The sequence below is a fragment of the Papio anubis genome, chromosome 9 (genome assembly GCF_008728515.1).
Source record: "Papio anubis isolate 15944 chromosome 9, Panubis1.0, whole genome shotgun sequence".
Lineage (NCBI taxonomy): Eukaryota > Metazoa > Chordata > Mammalia > Primates > Cercopithecidae > Papio > Papio anubis.
The window spans coordinates 88833359-88855290 of NC_044984.1; the positions used below are offsets into that span (position 1 = coordinate 88833359).

Below are 21932 nucleotides of genomic sequence, written 5' to 3' on the forward strand. Positions count from 1 at the left end.
CTCTTTGTACTCTTTCTCTTTATTTCTCAGCCGGCCGACACTTATGGAAAATAGAAAGAACCTACACTGAAATATTGGGGGTGAGTTCCCCCAATAAATTCACTTATCCTGTGCCTCAGTTTCATTTAAAATGAAGAAAATAAGGGCTGGGCACAATAGCCTATGCCTCTAATTCCAGCACTTTGAGAGGCTGAGGCAGGAGGACTGCTTGAGGCCAGTAGCCCGAGATCAGCCTGGGCAACATAGCAAGGCCCTATCTCTACAAGAGTTTTTATATTTTTTGTTTGTTTGTTTGTTTTATTAGCCAGATGAGGTAATACATGCCTGTGGTCCTAGCTACTTGGGGACCTGAGGCAGGAGGATCACTTGAGCTTAAGTTATAGTGAGCTATTATTGTGCCACTGCATTCCAGCCTGGGCCACACAGCAAGACTTTCTCTTGATCAATCAATCAAATAAGACAGTCCTGCCTCATCTCACTGACTATTGTAATAGAAGTGAGATAATATATGAATAAAGCACTTAAATCCTTAAAGTTATAAATAGTTTTTTTTAATGCAAAAAAACTATTATAAATATTTATAGTGTTCTGGTTCTACACTGTCAATGGACACAAATGATCCAAGGTTCATATAGTTTCTTACAGATGAAACACTCATAGCAGTTTGCTCACTAATAAGAATAAAACAGTCTGATCCAAGTAGAACAGTTTTAGTTTTTATTAAATGCCCAGAACACTGTAAATATTTAGTAATTGGTAAAGGAAGGTAAGTATATTTTAACTCTTAATTCCAAATAAAGACAATGCAATAAATTTAAAATGTAGATACGTTTGTAAAGAGAATATTTCACAAAACTATAGATACCAACCTATTTTTTATGAATATGGCAGGATAAAACTAGTATTTCTCTCTTCCATTTGAAAAATATTCCAAAAGCAACACAAGGAATGAAAAACAGTAACCCCATTTTGGGCAAAACTAGGAGACAAACCACAAAACGAGTAGAAAGGCTGCCAAAAGCAATGGAGATGAAGTAGGAATATATGGTGTAGGCAGCATAGAGAGAACGCTCCCGTTGCAAATGGCAGAAAAAACAAAGTCTACTTCTTGAAGTTGATGGGTACACTTTAAGGTATAAACTCCTTGTTTATATCAAAGTGCACAGGTTGACAGCTAGAGCTTTCCTGTATGTGGTTTGGTTCCAAGAAGCAGAAAGAACAATGCTAAGTAAGGAATCACACTAACTATATTTGCAGAGAGAAGTCCATCTCTGTGGCTATATGAGACAAAAGACTTTGTATAATGAAATTCCCCAGAGTTGTCTATCTCCATTGGCTGAGACAAAATAAAAGATAAATAGAATTTTAAAAATCTACAGTCAAAACAGAACTTTCACAAGAAAACTGTTGATATGGAGCTGATGAAAATCATAATGAATACTCCACCATTAATTAATGAAGTTATGCAATCAACTCTAATTTGAAATTTTTAAAAATATATAATTATAAAATTGTGTTGACTAGAACAATAATGAAGAAACTCGTATAATCAATCACTTACCTCTGATTCATATTTTATTTTTCCTTCGTCTAAAATACGTGCATACTCTTCCTTCTGGTGTTCAAATTCTGACTTGAGAAATGTATGTTCATAGCGAAGCTTATTATATGCAGCTCTATACTTTTCCACCTCCTAAATTAAAGGGAGAATGCAATTTATCATAGATTTATAAACAAAATTTGTACTCACTCCAATAATCACTTTTACAAATATAATTTTAAATTACATTATAATGACAGCCACTCTAAAAGTAAAAAATAAATTTAACAGAAATACAAATGAATTTGGAAAAGTCCTCATAACAAGTATCCTACATATAGAATTAGTACATTCCTGAAAAGATACCCAAAAAGTAAATTACCATTCAATTAATCTTATTTCTTCACTGGTTCTCATTATAATAAAAGTGTATAGTATGAGGAAAGTGTTAATCTCTGGACTTAAACAACATGTAAGAATGCAGCACACCTTTCAAAAGATAGATTTTTTAAATGTATAATTTAGTATAAGTAAAACAAATTCAAGAGAGATAAAAGGTTATTGTAATATTTAGTACAGCATCTTAACATCTAATTAAATATTACAATGATAGTTCAACACACCAACCTGAAGAATACATGCAGCATCATCTCTACTGACTGACCAGGAACACATGCAATTCCTTGGAGTGCTCTCATCCTGCTTCCTAACACTACTCTATGAAAGCTGCTGGCATTCTGAATACCCAACGAGAAACTCAGGCAACAGAGCAGAAAGATACAGGAGACGCTAACAAGAAATTCGATTGAACAAAGAAAGCATGTCTCCTAAAACACCCAGCTCACCAAAAATCTTTAGTTCAAAGAATTCTAAGCCAGTTTATAAACCAAGAAAATGGGTTTCATGATTTTACTACAGATACACTTTGCTTTGATTTAAAAAAAAAAAAAAAAAAAAAGCTTGTATTGAACTTAATCACTTATCTTGGGTCAAATTTTGTTTATTTACAAAAATTAAATCTACTCCCCAACCATAATGGCTTGCCACTAGGTGTGTATTAGAAAGATCATATTATCAAGCCAGTAAGCCATTATAAAAGACGATTCTACACTGTTTTGGGTAATGACCACATCACTAGACTACAGCTCTCCAAAGGGGCCCATTTTGAAGGAGACAATAATCATTTGTATGTATAAGGCCAGCTATATTTGTTAAATAAGGTAACATATATAAAATGTCTAGCAAGTATCTAATATACTTATTATCTGCAGTCTTATCCTGTCCCCTTTATTAAGCATTTAATCATACTACACCAACACTTCACCAAAGGAGACTAGTCTCAACCTGAAGTAAAACTGTAACAGATTTTTACTTTTATGAAGTGGCATGAAACTCATTCTCTCTTTCAACAAATATTAATTGAGCACCTACTGTATACCAAAATCTGTTCTAGGAACTTGGAATATAACAATGAACAAAACAGGTAAAGGTTCCTCCTCTCATGCAACTTCCATTCTAGAGGTGGTAAAACAGAAAATAAACACAATAAATAAGTAAATTATATAGCACAGTAGAAGGTATGCATACCAGAAAGAAAATGAAAAACAGAGCAAGGTAAGGAGGTCTAAAGGTCTAAGCAGGAATGGGAAAGGCAGGTTGCAATATTAAATAGGTAGACGGGAGCAGTCAAAGTAGGCCCCACTGAGAAAGTGACATTTTAGCAAAGACTTACAAGAGATGAAGTTAGCCACGACATATCTGGAGGGAGAGTATTCAAGGCAGAAGAGATGTGCCAATTTGGCTGGGCATGGTGGCTTACGCCTGTAATCCCAACACTTTGGGAGGCCAAGGCTGGTGGATCACTTGAGATCAGGAGTTCGAAACTAGCCTGGCCAATATGGTGAAACCCCGTTTCTACTAAAAATTCAAAAATTAGCCAGGCATGGTGGCAAGTGGCTGTAATCCCAGCTATTTGGGAGGCTGAAGCAAGAGAATCGCTTGAACCTGAGAGGTGGAGGTTGAAGTGAGTCGAGATCACACCACTGCACTCCAGCTGGGCAACAGAGCCAGACTCTATCTCAAAAAAAGATAGTTTTTTTTAATTAAAACTAAAAATAAAATTAAAGAAATGCACCAATTCTGGAGTGTCAAAGAAACATCAGTAGGCCAATGTGGAAAAAGGAAAGGAGATAAGAGAGGTAATGGGAGTCCAATCCTGTGAAGCCTTAGAGGCCACTGTAATGACTGAGTAAAAGGGGGAACTATTGCAGGGTTTTGGAGTAGGGGAATGATGCTTTTCATCGAGACTTTTATCCCATGAGGATAAATGCACAGTAAACAACGTAACTTACTTACTTCATCTAGATTCCGAAAACGTTCTCTCATTGGAGTTTCTAATTCTTGTTGTATTTGGGCTCTTAGCAATTCCAATTTTTGTGGAGTTAATATCTAATATTTGGAGAAATGCAAACAATATAAAATCACATTAAAATCAAGAATTCTCCATATTTCAAAGACTCTCTCCTAATTATGAAAATGGAATTCATGAAAGTTTTCACAATATAGTTATTTTTATAGTCATCACTATACAAATAGAATCATCATTTGAAATAATACTTTAAGAATCTCAATTTCAGGCTCTTGGAGATGTCAAAAATTCCATTAACATGAAGTAAAGACAGTTACTGATTATTACTGCTATTGTTAGGAATAACTATGTTGGTAGCTAAGACTATCATGTTGTATACAATGGCTAATAGTCTAGTTATTTTCCAAAGCAGGCAAAATAAAGGTGTAACAATTTGTTATACCAAAGAGAACCTTTCAGACTTATTTTCAATTAGAAAAGGCTCATTTGTACTCTCACACTGTACCTAATTTAGGCTTCTCCTTGTCACACTCTTTTATAGAACTCATATTTTAATAAGCAATTAAATATTTATGTAAGCCTCATATGGGAAGACACAGTCTTTATTCACCATTGTATTCCCAATACCTCCCACGAATGTCTGGCACATAGGAACCACTCAACTACACTATTTCACGAATGAATGAGGAACAAATGCCAGCTGTAAAAAAAAAAAAAAAAAAAAAAAGTCTAAAGTTTGTATTTATATTAATTTCTACAAAAATGATAATGTTCAGTTTCTTTTTTTATGAACAGTCCAAATACTATGTTCAAAATATTACATTCTACTGAATGGAGAGCATACTATATATAAAGCATTGTACAATGCACTGTAACCTACATACTATCCTGTTCTAAGCACCTTATATGCATTCATTGATTTAATTCCTAGAACAATCCCACAGTATAGCTACACTGAGGCATACAAGGTATCTAAATAACTTTATAAAGATCACAAAAACTCATGTGAAGCACGTATCTCCCCATAAAAACTTCAAACTCTAGTGTTAAAAATAACTCATAAACACAAATAACTATAAAAGTAGGCAATACAGCCTTACCAGACAGGTAAAAAAGAGAAAACACATTTAGGATAGAAGGCATGATGCATCAAAGGAATGGGAAAACTAAAGCTTATACAGAACCCTTATATAGAAAGCTTACAGAACCCAAACTCAAGCCAGGTAACATTTTAATTTGCCTGGGTGTCAGAGACTGTATGGGAGAAAAGCAATTCTCAAAGGTGAGTTAAAGCCATTTTGAATGGGACCACATTAAGTACTACAGAAAATTCAAAATTGTGGGTCCCTATATTCACACTGGTAGAAATCTCTAAACACTGTAACATTTCCAAATGCCACCTTGGAGGGCTGTACCCTGGCTGGAAACAAAAGGAAAAGAGGTTGCAGCCAAAGAGTGAAAGGTTCCTGAATACCAGGTTTAGACTCTTATTATTTATTTGGTATTCAATAGTATTTACTTTAAAAATTTATTTTATTTAAAATGAATATATATAATTACATAAATAATTCAAACAAAAGCTTAAAAGGTCTTCTCACTTCAGTAATCCAATTTTCTTCTATTGAAGCAATCATTGTTAATAACTTCTTATGTACCCTTCCTAAAACAATCTCCAGATACACAAGCATACATATCACTTTTGATTTCTATACAAAAAGGATATTGTACATATATTTTTCTGTACCTTATTTATTGAAGGTTTTTAAGCTTAAGAGTGACACTACCATATCCATATTTTACAAAGAAGCAAGATGAATCAAAAGCTTTAGTGGGAGAGTAGCTGTAGTTGTGGGAAGAAGAGGCAGTAAATGGAGCCAAAGACACCAGATAGAAAACTCATGTCATAATCTGGTTTACGGTATCAAGTATCAAGTCTGGGTGACAACATCAAGAGTCCAAACTAAGACGAGGTAGCAATTAAAAGGAAGAGATTAATAGGTAACGGTTATATGGCTCCTGTTTCAAATGATCTAACTTCAAAACTAAGCAAGCAAAACCATGGGAAAACTAAGAAAACCTGAACAAAGATGGGATATTAAAAGGTATTAATGAATAAGTATTTTAAATATGGTAAAGGTATTGTGGTTATGCTTTTAAGAGAGACTGCACTGGTTTGTTATAGAGATATATACTCAATTATTTGTTGAAACAATATGATTTGATTCAAAATAATCCAGAGACATTGAGGAAAAAAGTGGGAGTGGGTGGAACAAAGTAGTAGATAAAACAAGCCTGGCTCAGAGAGAATTATTATTAATGCTAGATGATGAGTACATGGGAATGCATTACATGTTTGAGATTTCCAAAACTGAAAGTTAACTGAAAGTAAAAAGCCTTTCAGCCAAGGTAGAGTAAGAGCCCAGATTCACTCTCTTGCCTGAAACAAACAAAAGAACAGACAAAAATTAAACAGTTTGCAAGACACTAGACATAAGAAAGCAAAAGGCAGATCCCTGAGAGGCACAAAACATAGAAGATGAGCTTTGAGAGTTTTCAGGACGTGGCACAGGAAAGGATACCCATGCAGTTATGATGGACTCCCTGAGTTGAGGAGATGAAACTGAGCATCTAGGGACACTGGGGTGGTTAGATTCCTAAGACAGGGTAGCAGAGAAAAGAGGGCACAGAAGGGTAACTATGAAGACCTACAAAAAGTTTTGACTCATTCAGTAGAGTACTGATTAGCACATGTGTGCAAGGAAACTACCTAAGGCTAGGCAAAGAAACACCTGAAAGGAGTAGAAGGATGAATACACAGAGCTCACAAAGACCTAAGAAGAGTTTCTGTTCCCCCAAATCAGATTAAAATCCTTCATTTCATAAGGAAATTGTTATAGTAGTCAGAAGAATCTTGCGTCAGTGGTGGGAAATAATTAGCACTACACTAAATACTACTCTGGCTCCCACTTAAAACTTAAAAGCAAGACCTAGAAAGATAAAACTGTTTCCAAATAATTCAACTGTGTCCTAAAATAAAGTTCAAGAACATGTATCAGAATATAAAAATATTGGGAGGTGGAGACTGCAGGGAGCTGAAATCACTCCATTGCACTCCAGCCTGGGAACAAGAGTGAAACTCCGTCTCAAAAACAAAACAAAAACAGCAACAAAACAACAAAACAACTCCAGCATTTTAAAAAGAAAGTTCACAATATCTAACACATCAATACACCAGGCATGCAGAGCAACATAACAGAGAGAGAGACAGAGTGTGTGTGTGTGTGTGTGTGTGTGTGTGTGTTGTGTGTGTGTGTGTTGGCAGCGGATAAACTTGTGTGTGTCTGTGTGTGTTGTGTGTGTGTGTGTGTGTGTGTGTGTGTGTGTGTTAGCAGCAGGGGGGATAAACTTAAAACAGGCCCAGAAATGATACAGATGTCACTGGGGGCAGTTACACAGCTTGAATTCCGTATGTTCAAAGAACTAGAGAAAAGACTGAACATGTTAGATAGAGATAAGGAAGATCAAAAGAGACAGGAGCCGAACCCAAGGTGGCTCATGCTGTAATTCCAAGCACTTTGTGCGTGGCAGATCATGACTCAGGGTGGTATCCTTTGGCATGGTGAAAACCCTGTCTCTAATAAAATAAAAAAATAAAAATTAACCAGTCATTGGTGTGGGCCCCAGTCCCTAGCCTTCCGGTGGCTTCCGAGGCAGGAGAATGGCACTTGAACCGGGGTGAGGAGGCTTGCAGTAAAGCAGAGATCACTGCATCCCAGCCTGAAGTGACACAGAGAGGCGCTGTCTCCATAAAATAAATAAAAAAAAAAGACCAAAATTGAACTTCCAGAGATGAAAATTACACTGCATGGAATTAAAGGCGGGTTAGATATTGCAGAAGAAAAAAAATCAATGAAAATCAATGAATCTGAAAACATGGCAAGAGAAACCAACCAAAATGAAGCACAGAGACAAAAAATACTAAAAATAAATTAATAAACAAGATCAGCAAGCTATGGGAGAACTTTAAGTGGTCTAATATTAGAATGTAATTAAGAGTCTCCAAACGAGGTGAAAGAGGAGACAGAAAATATTTTTAGAAGTAATCTCCAAAATTTTCAGTTTGATAAAAACTGTAAACTCATAGACCTATGGAATTCAATAAACCCCAAGCACTACAGATACAAAGAAAACTGCAAAGTATGTCAATCAAATTGCTTAAAACCAGCAATAAAGAGAAGAGCAGCCAAAAAACCAGACAAGGTGCATTACAAAGAACAAAGATAACCTGTGCTCACTACCCTGTAGAGTGATGCAGCTGCACAATATCCATGCAGCTCCTAATATTATATGTTCAATTACATTACAGATGCCTCTTGGAAACAACAGTGCTTTAAATTCTGTAATGGTGTGCACCTCACGATTGGCCTGAGCAATCTAACAGCATACAACAGTTTAGGGGTCTTCTAATCTGAGGTCTCTGACAAAGGATCTCTAACTTTTTCTTAACTCCTAGGAATCTTATTAAAAACAAATACCCACATAATAAATCCTCTCTTCCTCTGTCTCTCCCCATCTCTCCCTCTCTTATCCCCTATATCTCCAAAGCACACATAAACCAAAGACACTGACTGAATTAGAGGACTTCTCCCATCCCATTTTAGGAAAAAATATTCTGTCTTAGACTACCTTTTTTTTTTTTTTTTTGAGAAAGAAAGAGTCTCACTCTGTCGCCTAGGCTGGGGTGTAGTGGCACGATCTTGGCTCACTGCAAACTCTGCCTCCAGGTTCAAGCAATTCTCATGCCTCACCCTCCCGAGTAGCTGGGAGGACAGGCATGCACCACCACATCCAGCTAATATTTGTATTTTTAATGGAGACAGAGTTTCACCATGTTGGCCAGCCTGGTCTTGAACTCCTGATCTCAGGTGATCCACACACCTTGGCCTCCCAAAGATCTGGGATCACAGCCATGAGCCACCGCACCCAGCAGTGTCTTAGACTTCTAATGGAATATTGCCACTACTTGTCTCCAAAGAAACATAAGAGTGCTTTACCATACAACAGTCTAGGTGTCATTATCTATTTTAAATCTATAAAAACAAATCTTTAACACTGCAGTACTTGCCATTTAATAATCTAAAAAAGGCCAATATTTTACAAAGAATACTTTAAGAAGGTAAATACTGCTATGTCAAACATTCTTAATAAATTAATGACTGAAACTGAGTATTATATTTTGATCTGAGCTTCCCAACAGTCAAAACAAAATGGGAAACTGTATACTAGGTTATAGTTTTCATTAGCACAAAAAGAGTATATTAATCATTGGTAAAGTAATTTTCATTTAGTTTTATTAGAATATATCAAATGATCCCCATATGTAAAAAGGTTTTGTTAACATGGTACATAGTAACACAATAACAACATGTACTGACCACTTACTAGATCAAAGTACCATACTAATACTTTTTTTTTATGAATTTCTACCATCACAATTTCTTTTCCTGTGATTTTTTTTTCCCGCTTCAAATTTTCATTTGTTTTTAGCCTGCTCTAAAATTCTCAGTTATTGCTTGATAAATAAGAAACAAAATACTACAATCTCTGGGTCCTTGGTGAAAACTGTATTTCTCGCTGAAGAAACTATACCTTTTTATTGGTTTCAGAAAAAATGAGACCTCTTTTTCATTAGCATTTATCAACAGTACAAGTTTCTTTTCATTTTTATTGGTTTTTTTTTTTTTGTTAAGAGTCAGGGTCTCACGCTGTTGCCCAGGGTAAAGTGTTGCCCAGGCTCCAGCTCCCTGAAGCCTCAAACTCCTAGGCTCAAACAAGTCTCCTGTCTCAGCCTCTTTAGTAGCTGGGACTACAGGTGCATGCCACTACATCAGGCTAATTTATTTAACTTTATTGTTTAGAGACAGAGTCTCACTATGTTACCCAGGCTGGTTTTGAACTCCTAGCCTCAAGTGACCCTCCTGCCTCCCAAAGTGCACCATGCTCAGCCTGAACTAACACTTTCCATGCATTGTCTCATTTCATCCTTACAGTCATCCTATGAGCTAGGCACTATTATCATTCCCATTCACTACTGATGCAGAAATGTTCTTTAAATGAATCTCATATCTTTTTCCTATAAAAGTCAAAGAGATGACATTAAATCTTAGAAAAAGCATTTTTGTAGGTAGACTAGATAATGCATGTATATTTTAAAAATAATCTCCTTTCATAAACTTTCATTGAAATATTTCTTGATCTTTGTTGAAATTACTTTTCTAAACTTACAATTCACGTAAATTTCAAGCATCCATTAAATAAATAGCTAAATTGCTTCAAAATATGTGTTCATATGTATACATGATTGTTTCTTTAGCTTATTTTTGCCAAATAAATATCACACAGAAACTAGATATGTGTATCTTAAAAAACAGAAGCCTTACTAGATAAATTATATTTGTGAGCAAACATTTGGGAAGTTTTCACTTGGAGGAACATGCAAAGTTATCAACAGGGAGTAAGCTATAGCGTAGATGACTTCATTTTAATAGGAGACGGAAAATGTTTAACATACTTTAATCTATAAATACAATCGGATCACTTTAAAAAGTTCACCAGGTTCTCTAGCACTGAAAGCACTGAAGCAGAGAATGAAGAGTCCTGTATGAAAGACGTTCTAAAAGGGATTCTGCTTTGGACAATGTATTCGTTTCCTAGGTTGCCATAATAAAATACCAGAAACCACGCAGCTTTAAATAACCGAAGTTTGTTCTTTCACAGTTTTGGAGGCTATTAGTCTGAAATCAGGGTGTGTTGACAGGCCTTCTTCCCGTAAAATCTGCAGGGAAGAATCTTTCCTTGCCTCTTTCTAGGAAGCTTCTGAAGCACTTAAATCTCTGCCTCCACCATCATACAGTGTTCCCCTCAAACCCATCTGTTTCCATCTCTCTTCTCCTCTTTTTTTAAGGACACCAGTAACACTGAGTTAAAGGCCCATCATACTCCAATATGACCTCATCAACTTAACAAATTATATCTGTAATGACTCTACATCCAAATAAGGTCACATTCTGAGGTACTAGGAGTTAAGACTTCAACATATCCTGGTTGGGGATACAACTTGACTCATAATAGATTCAAAGAAAAAATAGATGATTACCAACTCTAACATGCTGAGGCTCTAGGTATGTTAGAAACAGACAGTGCAATATATGAACAACAATCCCAATTCATTCATTTATTTCAATTTTTCATGTCATTCATTCAACAAATAGGTGTTTACTAGGCATTATCCTAAACACTGAAGACACACTGAAAAAAAGTTCTTGCCTTCATGGAGCCTGAATTCAAATAAACAGGTCATCATTTATGAATATTTACTATGTGGCAAGTATGGTAGTAAAAATGTAGATGTTATCTCATTAGTCCTCACAACTCTTCTTGTTAAGCAGAAACTTTTATCCCCTTTACCACACGAGAAAACTAGGCATAGAGACATAGTTACTTGTTGAAGGTATCATCTTCTGGAAGAATTGACCCTTTTTTTCATTATAAAATGTCCTTTTTATCTTTAGTGATACTCTTTGTTTGGAAGTCTCTTTTATCTGATATTAATATAGCTACTCCAGCCTTCTGGATGTGCTTTACTTACTTTCTGGATGTGCTTGGTACAAATAATCACGTTTAGATGTCACTCTCACAAAACAGAATTAAATTTATAATACCTGAAGAATCTCTCAACTATCTTGGGTTCAGCATTCACAGCTTCCATTCACACAAGGCTCTAAATTTTTGCAAAACAAATTAATGCACTGATTGTATAGGCTTAAATTACATTTCCCTCTTCAATTTACATTTCTGAGGTTTCTATTTGTATACTTAAATGTCCTAAATATACCTAGGAATGAAACAGTGAGCATAGTGGAGGCTCCAAGCCAGGCTTCGTGGTGTTCCCAGCAATGGTAGATTTCAAAAAGTTATTGAATGACAAACTTACAAGGCTTCTGTCAAAGGATATCTAAGAGTTAGGTGATATGCCAGACAGGTGACTTGAAAGATGCCTTCTTACTCTCTGAACTTCTGACTCTAATATTAATAATACCTTATTATTTGTACCAAGTAGATTGTTAGGCAGAAATAAATAGCTGGTGCTCTTCAGAGATTAAATAAATACAGGAAAATATTATTCGTGAGAACCTACTAATTTAAAATTTACAGGAAATTTGACTGGAGTTTAAAGTCTGGCTTTGGTCTACTTTCCAGACAAATGAAAAAATGAATAGTGTGAAAATTATCTAAAGAAACTGTACTTCAGCACTTCGGAGATAACCATCTTTTGCTTTACAAACCCATTTGCTTTACGATGTACACAAAAATTATGTGCACATACTGTTTTTACAGTCTCTTTTAAGAAGCTCCTTACGAACAGCTATCTTTTTTTTAGTTTACTTTCAGTTATAATGTATATACAAATATTAGTAAATCTTTCTTTTAAAAAAATTCTTTAATTCTGGATTTTTATCAATTCAAACTCACTTTTTCCCTAATTATTCTTAATGGTAAAATATTATTTATATCAGAATAGGCAATATAATACCAATTTACATAAAATAATAGTTTAATGGCTCCCTTACATGGTAGCTAACACTCTAAAATATATGAAAGAAGATTAAATTGTACCACTTGGAGATACAGCAAAGTAATCACTAAGGATATAGACAGAAATTGCCAAATTCACCAAAACTACTTACTTCCATTACATATCTGACTACTTTTGTACTAACTCAAATATATTTTCTCACCTGCAGTTTCATTTCTTCTAAGTCTTTAGTTTTCTCTACTAATTCTCCTCTTAGTTCTTCAAGCAGCAGCTGAAGTTTTTCCTGCTGAGTTTGCTTTTCATTAAACAGGTGCTTGAGTTCATTTTGTAACTTTACATATTCATTATGCAACCTGGTTTTTTAAAAAAGAATTCAATTTTGAGTAAATCCTTTCTTTCTAATTGCATTACTTTACGTAAAGTCAATCAACACTACAGAAAAACAAGACCAATATCACACATTACTTTAAACCCACAAATATCTTCTCTTTACAGAGTTTCATTTAATTATTAACACTGTAGTTTTGGAACACAATTTTACTTTGGTGGGAGATGGAGAACACATTTAGCCATCTGGATACATTTAATCTTACATGTCTTGCTACTTTCAAAATAAGGTGTATAAATTCATAACCCACTTGATATCATACTTAGTTTGGAACAAAATAATTTTAAAGTAAAAATTTTACTATATTAAAAAAGTTTTAAATGTATACACTGCGAAATAACAAAATTATACTATATTCCATAGCAAACATTCAGCCAAGATAATGCCCATAACTTTTTAAAACTAAACCCCACTTCTAGATTTAAGTAATTTACCTTGTGTGTTCAGCCTTCAGAGTCTGATAATTAGCTTTATGATGCTCACATCGTAACCTTTCATCAATTAACATTTTCTGGAACTCCGACTGAGAACCTGTCAATCCGCTGTCTCCACCAGGAGGAAAATTATTGGGAAAAGTGTCCATATCGGTAAATGTGCTGACAACCATGTAAAAATAAGTTTTGGCTTTCTTACTGTTTTAGTTTTCTTTCCAAGAGTATTTCCTGCTCCTTTCTTGCTAAGGCAGAATCTCAGAAGGCCAAATTATACCTGCGCAGAGAAAAAACATAATTTGCGATCAGTAAAAGTAAGCTTCCTTTAATGTTACATATTTTTATCACTTTTATTATTCTCCTTATCTTTTCTTTTCTTGTTTTTTTTTTGGGGGGGGGGGAGGAGTCTGCCCAGGCTAGAGTGCAATGGTGTGATCTCGGCTCACTACAACCTCTGCCTCCCAGGTTCAAGCGATTCTCCTGCCTCAGCTTCCTGAGTAGCTGGGATTACAGGTGCCTGCCACCATGCCCGGCTAACTTTTGTATTTTTAGTAGAGACGGGGTTTCACCATGCTGGCTAGGCTGATCTCCAACTCCTGACCTCAGGCGATCTGCCTGCCTTGGCCTCCCAAAGTGCTGGGATTACAGGTGTGAGCCACCATGCCCAGCCTATCCTTATCATTTTTATTACAAAGCCCAATTCTCAGATTTTAATTGTTCATAAAACAAAATGCAAATATAAAGCCGAATCACACCTCGAAAAATTTTCTTTATTTCCATGCAGCTTCTGTGACCATAAAAATCACATCTTCAAGTATTAACCTAGCTCCACTAGAAGCACAGACTTCTCCAGTTTAGGTAGTCTTAAATTCACAAACCAGTGTTGTGTTTCCTGAAGCTACTGCAGTAAGCTTCAAGTATAGATCCTGGTACAAAATCCATACTTCCAAATTAGAGGAAAAGCTATTTGGAACCTGGTAACTGGCTGGGGAGAATCAAGGTCTTCAAAAGGTGACTTCCAGCAAGTAACTATGTCTATGATTAATGCTTTGAAGAGTCTTTTATTTGACACAACGCAAGCTGCACCCAGACTGCAGATTCAGATGAGAAATTAGTCAACACATAAATATTGATCAACTCCTATTTGTTACACACTGTTAAGAACAGAAAACTAAATCTACCTAGCTCCAAAAGCACTGACTCGGTATTACGAACGTCACTGTTTATTTCATCTAGAAGTAAAAAATGATATTTCAAAGTGTTCTTATAACTAAGAACAAAAATTTTAATTAAAATAGTTGTCTCCTTTCTTTCTCTAGTCCCATAATACATATATACATATACACATATATATACACATACACACACACACATATATACATACATATTTTTTTCCTGATAGAATCTTCCTTAGTCATGGGTTATTAACAAATCACTTCTTATAACAAAAAAAAATCTTTGTCCTATGCAAATAAACCATTATTCAGCCTTGCTTGAATTATACCATCTCTGATAAATTAGTGTGATATCTACATATTACTTAAGACAACCTTTAAACTATAATTGCAGTTGTTTTGGTTTACTCTGTTATATTTTAACAGACGGGGAAAAGTCCCGCAAGAACATTATACTCCTTACTCTTAGGTTTAATGTGCACTGGGATTCAATCTTTGTAAATACAGAACGTGCTATCTGTAGCAGCTACCACAAAATTATCCTGCCAAAAGTATACATTTGCCAAGGATTAATGAATTGCATCATAAAATTGGCATTCAATTTTTACTCCACTGTGGGTAAAATGCTATCAAATAGAATCTCATGCTCCAACGAAATCTTTCGTGAAAAGAAGAATCAACTGATGTGGCAAACTTCATTGTTGTCTCATATTAAGAAATTGCTACAGCCATCTCAACCTTCAGCAACCACTACTCTAAATAGTTAGCAGCCATCAGCAGAAAGGCCAGACCCTCCATCTGCTAATAGAGGATGACTTACTGAAGGCTCAGGTGATCAACAGTATTTTTTAACAACAAAGTACTTTCTAATTAAGGTATCTACATTTTTAAGACATAATTATATTGTAAACTTCACAGACTACAGTATAGCGTAAACATAACTTTTCTATGCACTGAGAAACCAGAAAATTCATGTGACTTGCTTTATTGTAGTAGCAATCCAAATAAGTTAAAATAAGGAAACACTAATTGCTAAATGTAAGGTTAGGTTTACTCTTGGCTTCTTAAAGCTTTATAGGAAGAAAAAATATTTGGGGATTAATAAATACGTTTGGCTCCACATTAAAAATTATTCTACGGAAAAAAATACATTTTTAAAGATTATAAAATGTGTATTTATAAAATGTTGATATGTGACAGCTCAAAATTGCTTACTTCCTAGGTTCTCACTAAAAATTAAGATTACTAAGATTTAACTAAAAATTAAGATTACTAAGAGTTAAAATTCTAGTTAATACATACAATTCTGTATGCAAAGTGTACAAGAAAAAAACAAAATTTGTTTTTGGTGAAAAATTGTTTTAAAAGACATAAAAATGTTTTTATTTAAAAAGTAGTTTGTCTAATTCAGAGGTTATTGAAAGATTATTTCAAAATATGAATTTGGAAAAACATAAAAACAAGGCAGAAAGTAACAAGCGAAAAACAGATACAAAAACTATGACAATGTATTTTTGGTAAGAAAAGAGAATGACAGTAATTTTTTGTATAAAAAAATCTTATGTGGTTGAAATGACAGAAAAAAAGGGAAGTAAATTTTTGTCCTAAGGTAAAATGATTGTTTCAATATAGAAAAGAGAAATATAAGGCAAAACTAAAGGATTAAGCAAGTTGTAGAAGGTCTGGGCAAATTATGAAAGGTTTGTGAGAGATGAATCTTATGAAAGAAATTTTATTTGTGAACAAGTTGGCTAAGATGAAAAGTAAACTATTTATAGGTTTGTCTTAAAATTGACTCCTCATATCAAAAGTACACTGATACAAAACTAAAATTTGATCTTCTCTTTTAAAACAAGATTTTCTTAGAGTACTGACTACTCTCAATGAAAAAATAATAAAAGTACATTTTAAGACAAAAAAACACCACTATTTAAAAATAATAAAAGTAGATTTTAAGGCAAAAAACCCCACTATTTAAAATGGAGAGAGAAATTAACAATGATAAAGGTTAAATACACCAGAAAGATGTGATGATTTTAAATTTATATGCACTTACTATGGCCACTAAATATGTAAGGCAGAAGTTGTCAAAACTCTAAGGAGAAATAGACAAATTCACAATGATAAGAGGAGAATTTCACCACTATTCTTGGTAACTAATGGGACAAGATGATTTTAAAAAATAATCAGTAAGAACACAGATAATTTAAACAACACAATTAACCATGCTGACCTAACTCACATATGGAAGACTATACTCCATAACTATGGAATACACACAACTCACAAGTATACACATAACATTTATAAATATCGACCACATGCCAGGTATTTTTTAAAAATTTCAAACGTTTTAAAAGACCAAGATCATACAAGACACCTTCTCTGACCACAATGCTATTAAACTAAAACTCAATACAAAAAATAACCAGAAAAGCCACGTGTTTACAAAGTAAGACACACATTTCTAAATAACTTATGAATCAAAGAAAAGGTCAAAATAGAAATTAGAAAATATGTAGTACCAAATGAAAATTGATACCCCATTTCAAAATTTATGGAATAAAGGTTTCTACTTTGAGGAAGATGGAGCAGATACACATTTTCCTTTTAAACTCATTAATACAACTAAGAGTGCTGGATTTAGGTATATGACAAACTTAAGACTGAATAACGGAGACTAGAAGGCTGACCACCTAAGGACCTGAGAATGCAAGGACAAATACAGTGGTGAGTTTAGTTCCCTGGGCTTTCTTTTTCATATATCTCAGACACAAAGCTGAAGAACCTGGCAACCAGGAAACACCAATTAATTCAGACAAATAAGTCTTGAACAAAAAAAGCCTATTCTCTAGCCAAAGGAACAAAAAAGAGGAAGCCTAGCAAGATAATATGTAGACAATTACCATGCACTCTATCCAAACACCACACACATACACACACACAAAACTGCAGTTCCACCTCCATCCACACAAGCAAAGATCAGGTGGAAGCCAAGGTAGGCTATAATAAAATACCCTAGTACTGGGCCAAGATGGTGCACAAGAAGATTGACTAGAAAACAGAAACTTCCATTGCTTCCTGAAAATATAATAAAGCTCAATGATCCCTCAATGTCAGAGGAGACGACACAGAAAACCTAAACTTTCACCTTCACCAACAGTAACAAAGAGGACCTCCCCCACCCCACTGAAGCGCTGGCACAGAAGGCCTAGTTAGGACAGGCACAACCACCAACAGTAAAGATATCAGTGAAGATCACATGGAGAGCCAGAACTACAGCTACCTGGCAATAACAAAGACCCCCTCCCGCAAGCTCCCTCCCAAAAAAACTAAAGTGTCAACAGAGGCCAATTTAGAAACCTCGACTTGCTAGGCACTATGGCTTGTGACTGTAAATCCCAGCCACTCAGAAGGTGAGGTGGAAGGATTGCTTGAGGCCAGGAGTTCGAGACCAGCCTGGGCAACAGTGAGATCCTGTCTCAAAAAAAAAAAAAAAAAGTCATTAGCTGGGCATGGTGGCATGTGCCTATATGCCCAGGTACTTGGGAAGCTAAGGTAAGAGGATTGCTTAAGCCCAGTTCAAGGCTGCAGTGAGCTATGATTATGCCACCACACTCTAGCCCAGGCAACAAAGCAAGACTCCCACCTCTTAAAAAAAAAACACAAACAAAAAAAAACCTTGTACTTCCACCCCCACCTGGCAAAAACAAGGTAGTACACCCTCTTTCCTCTACCAGAAAAGTGTCAGAAAAAGCCAGCTAAAACAAAAGGTTTAGATAGAATCCATGGTATTATAATATCCAAAATGTCCAAGTTTCAATACAGAACCACTGGTCGGCCAGGCACGGTGGCTTAGGCCTGTAATCCAAGCACTTTGGGAGGCTGAGGCAGGTGGATCACCTGAGGTCAGGAGTTCAAGACCAGCCTGGCCAACATGGCAAAACCCCATCTCTACTAAAAATACAAAAATTACCTGGGTGTGGTGCTGCATGCCTATAATCTCAGCTACTCAGGAGGCTGAGGCAGGAGAAACGCTTGAACCCAGGAGGCAGAGGTTGCAGTGAGCTGTGATCACACCACAGCACTCCCGCCTGGGTGACAGAGGGAGACTCCATCTCAGAAATAAATAAATACATACATACATAAATATAAGAAAAGAAATCCACTGATCATATCAAGAATGAAGATTTCAAACTGAATGAAAAAAGGTAACAAGCCAACACTATGATGACAGAGATGTTATGGTTATCTGACAAAGACTTTAAAGCACTGATGATAAAAATGCTTAAACAAACAATGACAAACAAGCTTGAAATAAACGAAAAGAGGGTCACAGCAAAGAAATACAAGCCTCAGAAAAGAAGGTAAAAAGAACAACCAAGTGGAAATTTTAAAACTGAAAAATACAAGCTAAGCCTGGTGGCTCAAGGCTGTAATTCCAGCACTTTGGGAGGCTGAGGCAGGTGGGTCACTTGAGGCCAGGAGTTCGAGATCAGCCTGGCCAACATAGTGAAACTCCGTCTCTGCTAAAAATACAAAAATTAGCCAGGCGGTGTCGCATGCGCCTGTAGTCCAGCTACTCAGGAGGCTGAGGCAGGAGAACTGCTTGAATCTGGGAGGCAGAGGCTGCAGTGAGCCAAGATTGTGCCACTGCACTCCAGCCTGGGTGACAGACTGAGACTCTGTCTTTTAAAAAAAAAAAAAAAAATTCAATGACCAAAATAAAAATATTAGATGAGCTCATCAGCAGAAATAGAAAGGAAAAGAATTAATACACTGGGAATACAGAACTACAGAAATTACTCAGCCTGAACAACAGACAGAAAATAGACACACAAAATAAACAAGCAGCTCAGGGACTGTCAGAAGTAAAATAAAATACCTACCATTCCTGTTCTTGGAGTATGATTCCATTTATATGAAATATCCAGAACAGACAAATACACAGAAGGTAGACTGATGATTGCCAGGGGCTAAGGGAATGGGGAAATGAGAACTGACTGCTTTATGGGTACAAGGTTTTCTTTGATGCGGTAAAATGTTTTGGAACTAGACGGTGGTGGTTGTTACACAATGTTGTGAATGTAATAAATGCCACTAAATTATGTACTTTAAAATAGTTAATGTTATGCTACACTAATTTCACCTCAGTAAAAAAAGAAAAATAAACCTAGCAAACTAGAAACTTCAAAGTGCATCAGTCTCATGAAAGGTGCATATAAAAAGAGTATGTTAAAACACCATACCTGATTTTAAAATCTTAAAACATCTTTTTCTGAGAATGTGATCAAAACAAGAAAGTCCACTATTGCCACTTTTATTCAACAGTGTATTGAAGAACTGGAACAAAACAAAGGAATAGAAGGTATAAAAACTAAAAAAAAAAAAAAATTCTTTATATACAGATGTTCTGATTGTGTATGTAGAAAATCTAAAAAAAATCACAGAAAAATAATTAGAAAAAGCAAGTTAGCAAGATTGGTAGATAGAGCAATATACAAAAATTAACTGCATTCTATACGCCAGCAACAAAATATTTTTATTTTTTCAATAGTGATATTCTTTAACAAAGTATTTTTAAAGACATTCTTAATAACATTAAAAAATACCAAAAGCCTAGGTAAAAAGATGTGCAAACTATTTACTATAGGAAAACTGTGGCTAGCTACTGAAACTAAAAAAGACCTAATAGAGATATGGATCAGGTATATGGATTAGAAAACATTCTAAAGAGACAAATTCTCCCCAATCTACAGATGATACAATATCAATATCCAAATGAGTGTGTCTCTATGTGTGAGAAACTTAACATGCTGATTCAAAACTTTATGTGGAAATACAAAAGATTTCAAAGAAAAAAAAATGGGAGGACTTTACTATATATCAATACTTAGTATAAATATACAGTAATTAAGATGGTATGGTATGCCGTTGGCTTAATTATAGACAAAGAGACCAATAAAACAGGATACAGCCCATAAACTGATCCACCCATATAAGATAATTTAGAACTAAGGTAGTTTTGCTGAACTGGAAGAAGAGAGTCTTCAATAAACGCCACTGGGACAACTAGATCACCTTGTAGAAAAAAACAAACTTGGGCCTTTCTTTATATTACACACTAAAATTAATTCCATTTGGACTGAAATGTGAAAAGCAGAAGCAAAAAGTTGCCACAATATAGCAAAAAATATTCAGTAACTCAAGGCAGGAAAAATAGTATGTCTAAACTCTAAAAGGTGATTCCCAGATAAATAATGAGACCAAGCACCTTTCTTTGTTTACTGGCCATTTAGATATCTTCTTTTATAAAATATCCATTTGCATCTTTTGCCCAATTTTTTCTGTTGAATTGTCTTTTTAATTACTAATTTGTAAAAATTATTCATATTTAAATCTCAATGAGAAAACCAAAAAGACGATAAGTCTGGAGAGGAGAGGATGCAAAGTTGTAGTGTAAACTGGCATATTCACTTTGGAAAAAAACTAGCATTATCTACTAAGGTTAAAAAAACACATATACTATGACTCAGTAGTTCCTCTCCTTGGCATATATCCACTTGAAATGTGGTAAATACAGGTACAAAAAAGATTTATATGATACTGTCCATAGCAGTATTATTCCTAACAACTGAAACGTAGAAACAAATCCAATGACCATCAATAGCTGAAGAAACAAACAGTGGTATAATGGAACTAGTACTATACTGTAATAAAAATAAGCTATAGATCAAGCTTGTCCAACCTGTAGCCCATAGGCCACCTACAGCCTATGATGGCTTTGAATGCAGCCCGACACAAATTCATAAACTTTCTTAAAACCTTATGAGAGATTTTTTTGCATTTTTTTTGTTGTTGTCATTCATCAGCTTTCATTACTGTTAGTGTATTTTATGTGTGGCCCAAGATAATTCTTCTTCCAGTGTGGCCCAGGGAAGCCGAAAGACTGGACACCCCTGCTACAGATACTCTATACATAGGGTGGATATTACAGACATACTGTCCAGAAGAAGCCAAACACAAAAGAATATACACTAAATTATTACAAATATATAACTTATTACAAATATATAAAGTTTAAAAATTTAAAAAAGCACTATAGTATACAGGGGATACATGCTTAGGGATAAGCATGCATAAAGAAAGGAATTAATTATCATTAAAGTCAAGAAAATATTACTTGATGAGGCTAGTAATGTTCTACTTCTTGAGTTCTGCAGATACATGGAGGTTTGCTTTGTAACTTGCTTTGTAAATCACTCAGCTATACGTTGTTGTGTACTTTTCTATATGTATATTATAATTTATAATTTTTTTTGAGACATTCTGTAATCCATACTGGAGTGCAATGGCACGATCACAGCTTACTACACTGTCAATCTCCCAGGCTCAAGTCACCTCAGTCTCCCAAGCAGCTGGGACTACAGGTAC

At 35.1% G+C, this 21932-nt stretch overlaps 1 protein-coding gene across 13 annotated transcripts in view; it reads right to left on the bottom strand.

Moving 5' to 3' along the window:
* Positions 1-21932, bottom strand: part of CEP83 (centrosomal protein 83) — a 146846-nt gene that overhangs the window by 88047 nt on the left and 36867 nt on the right. For 7 of the 13 annotated variants that reach the window (XM_003906963.5, XM_017946117.3, XM_021922782.2 and 4 more), the window contains 4 exons: positions 13327-13600; positions 12707-12857; positions 3896-3988; positions 1562-1693 (listed from right to left, as the gene is read on the bottom strand). In XM_003906963.5, the coding sequence (XP_003907012.2) occupies positions 1562-1693; positions 3896-3988; positions 12707-12857; positions 13327-13499 (549 nt within the window). In that variant the 5' untranslated portion in view covers positions 13500-13600. Of the gene's footprint in view, positions 1-1561; positions 1694-2167; positions 2945-2971; positions 3408-3895; positions 3989-12706; positions 12858-13326; positions 13601-14078; positions 14600-14707; positions 15568-19747; positions 19842-21932 lie in introns of those variants that run through there. The other 6 variants (XM_021922784.2, XM_017946120.3, XM_009181429.4 and 3 more) reach the window with 6 other exon arrangements.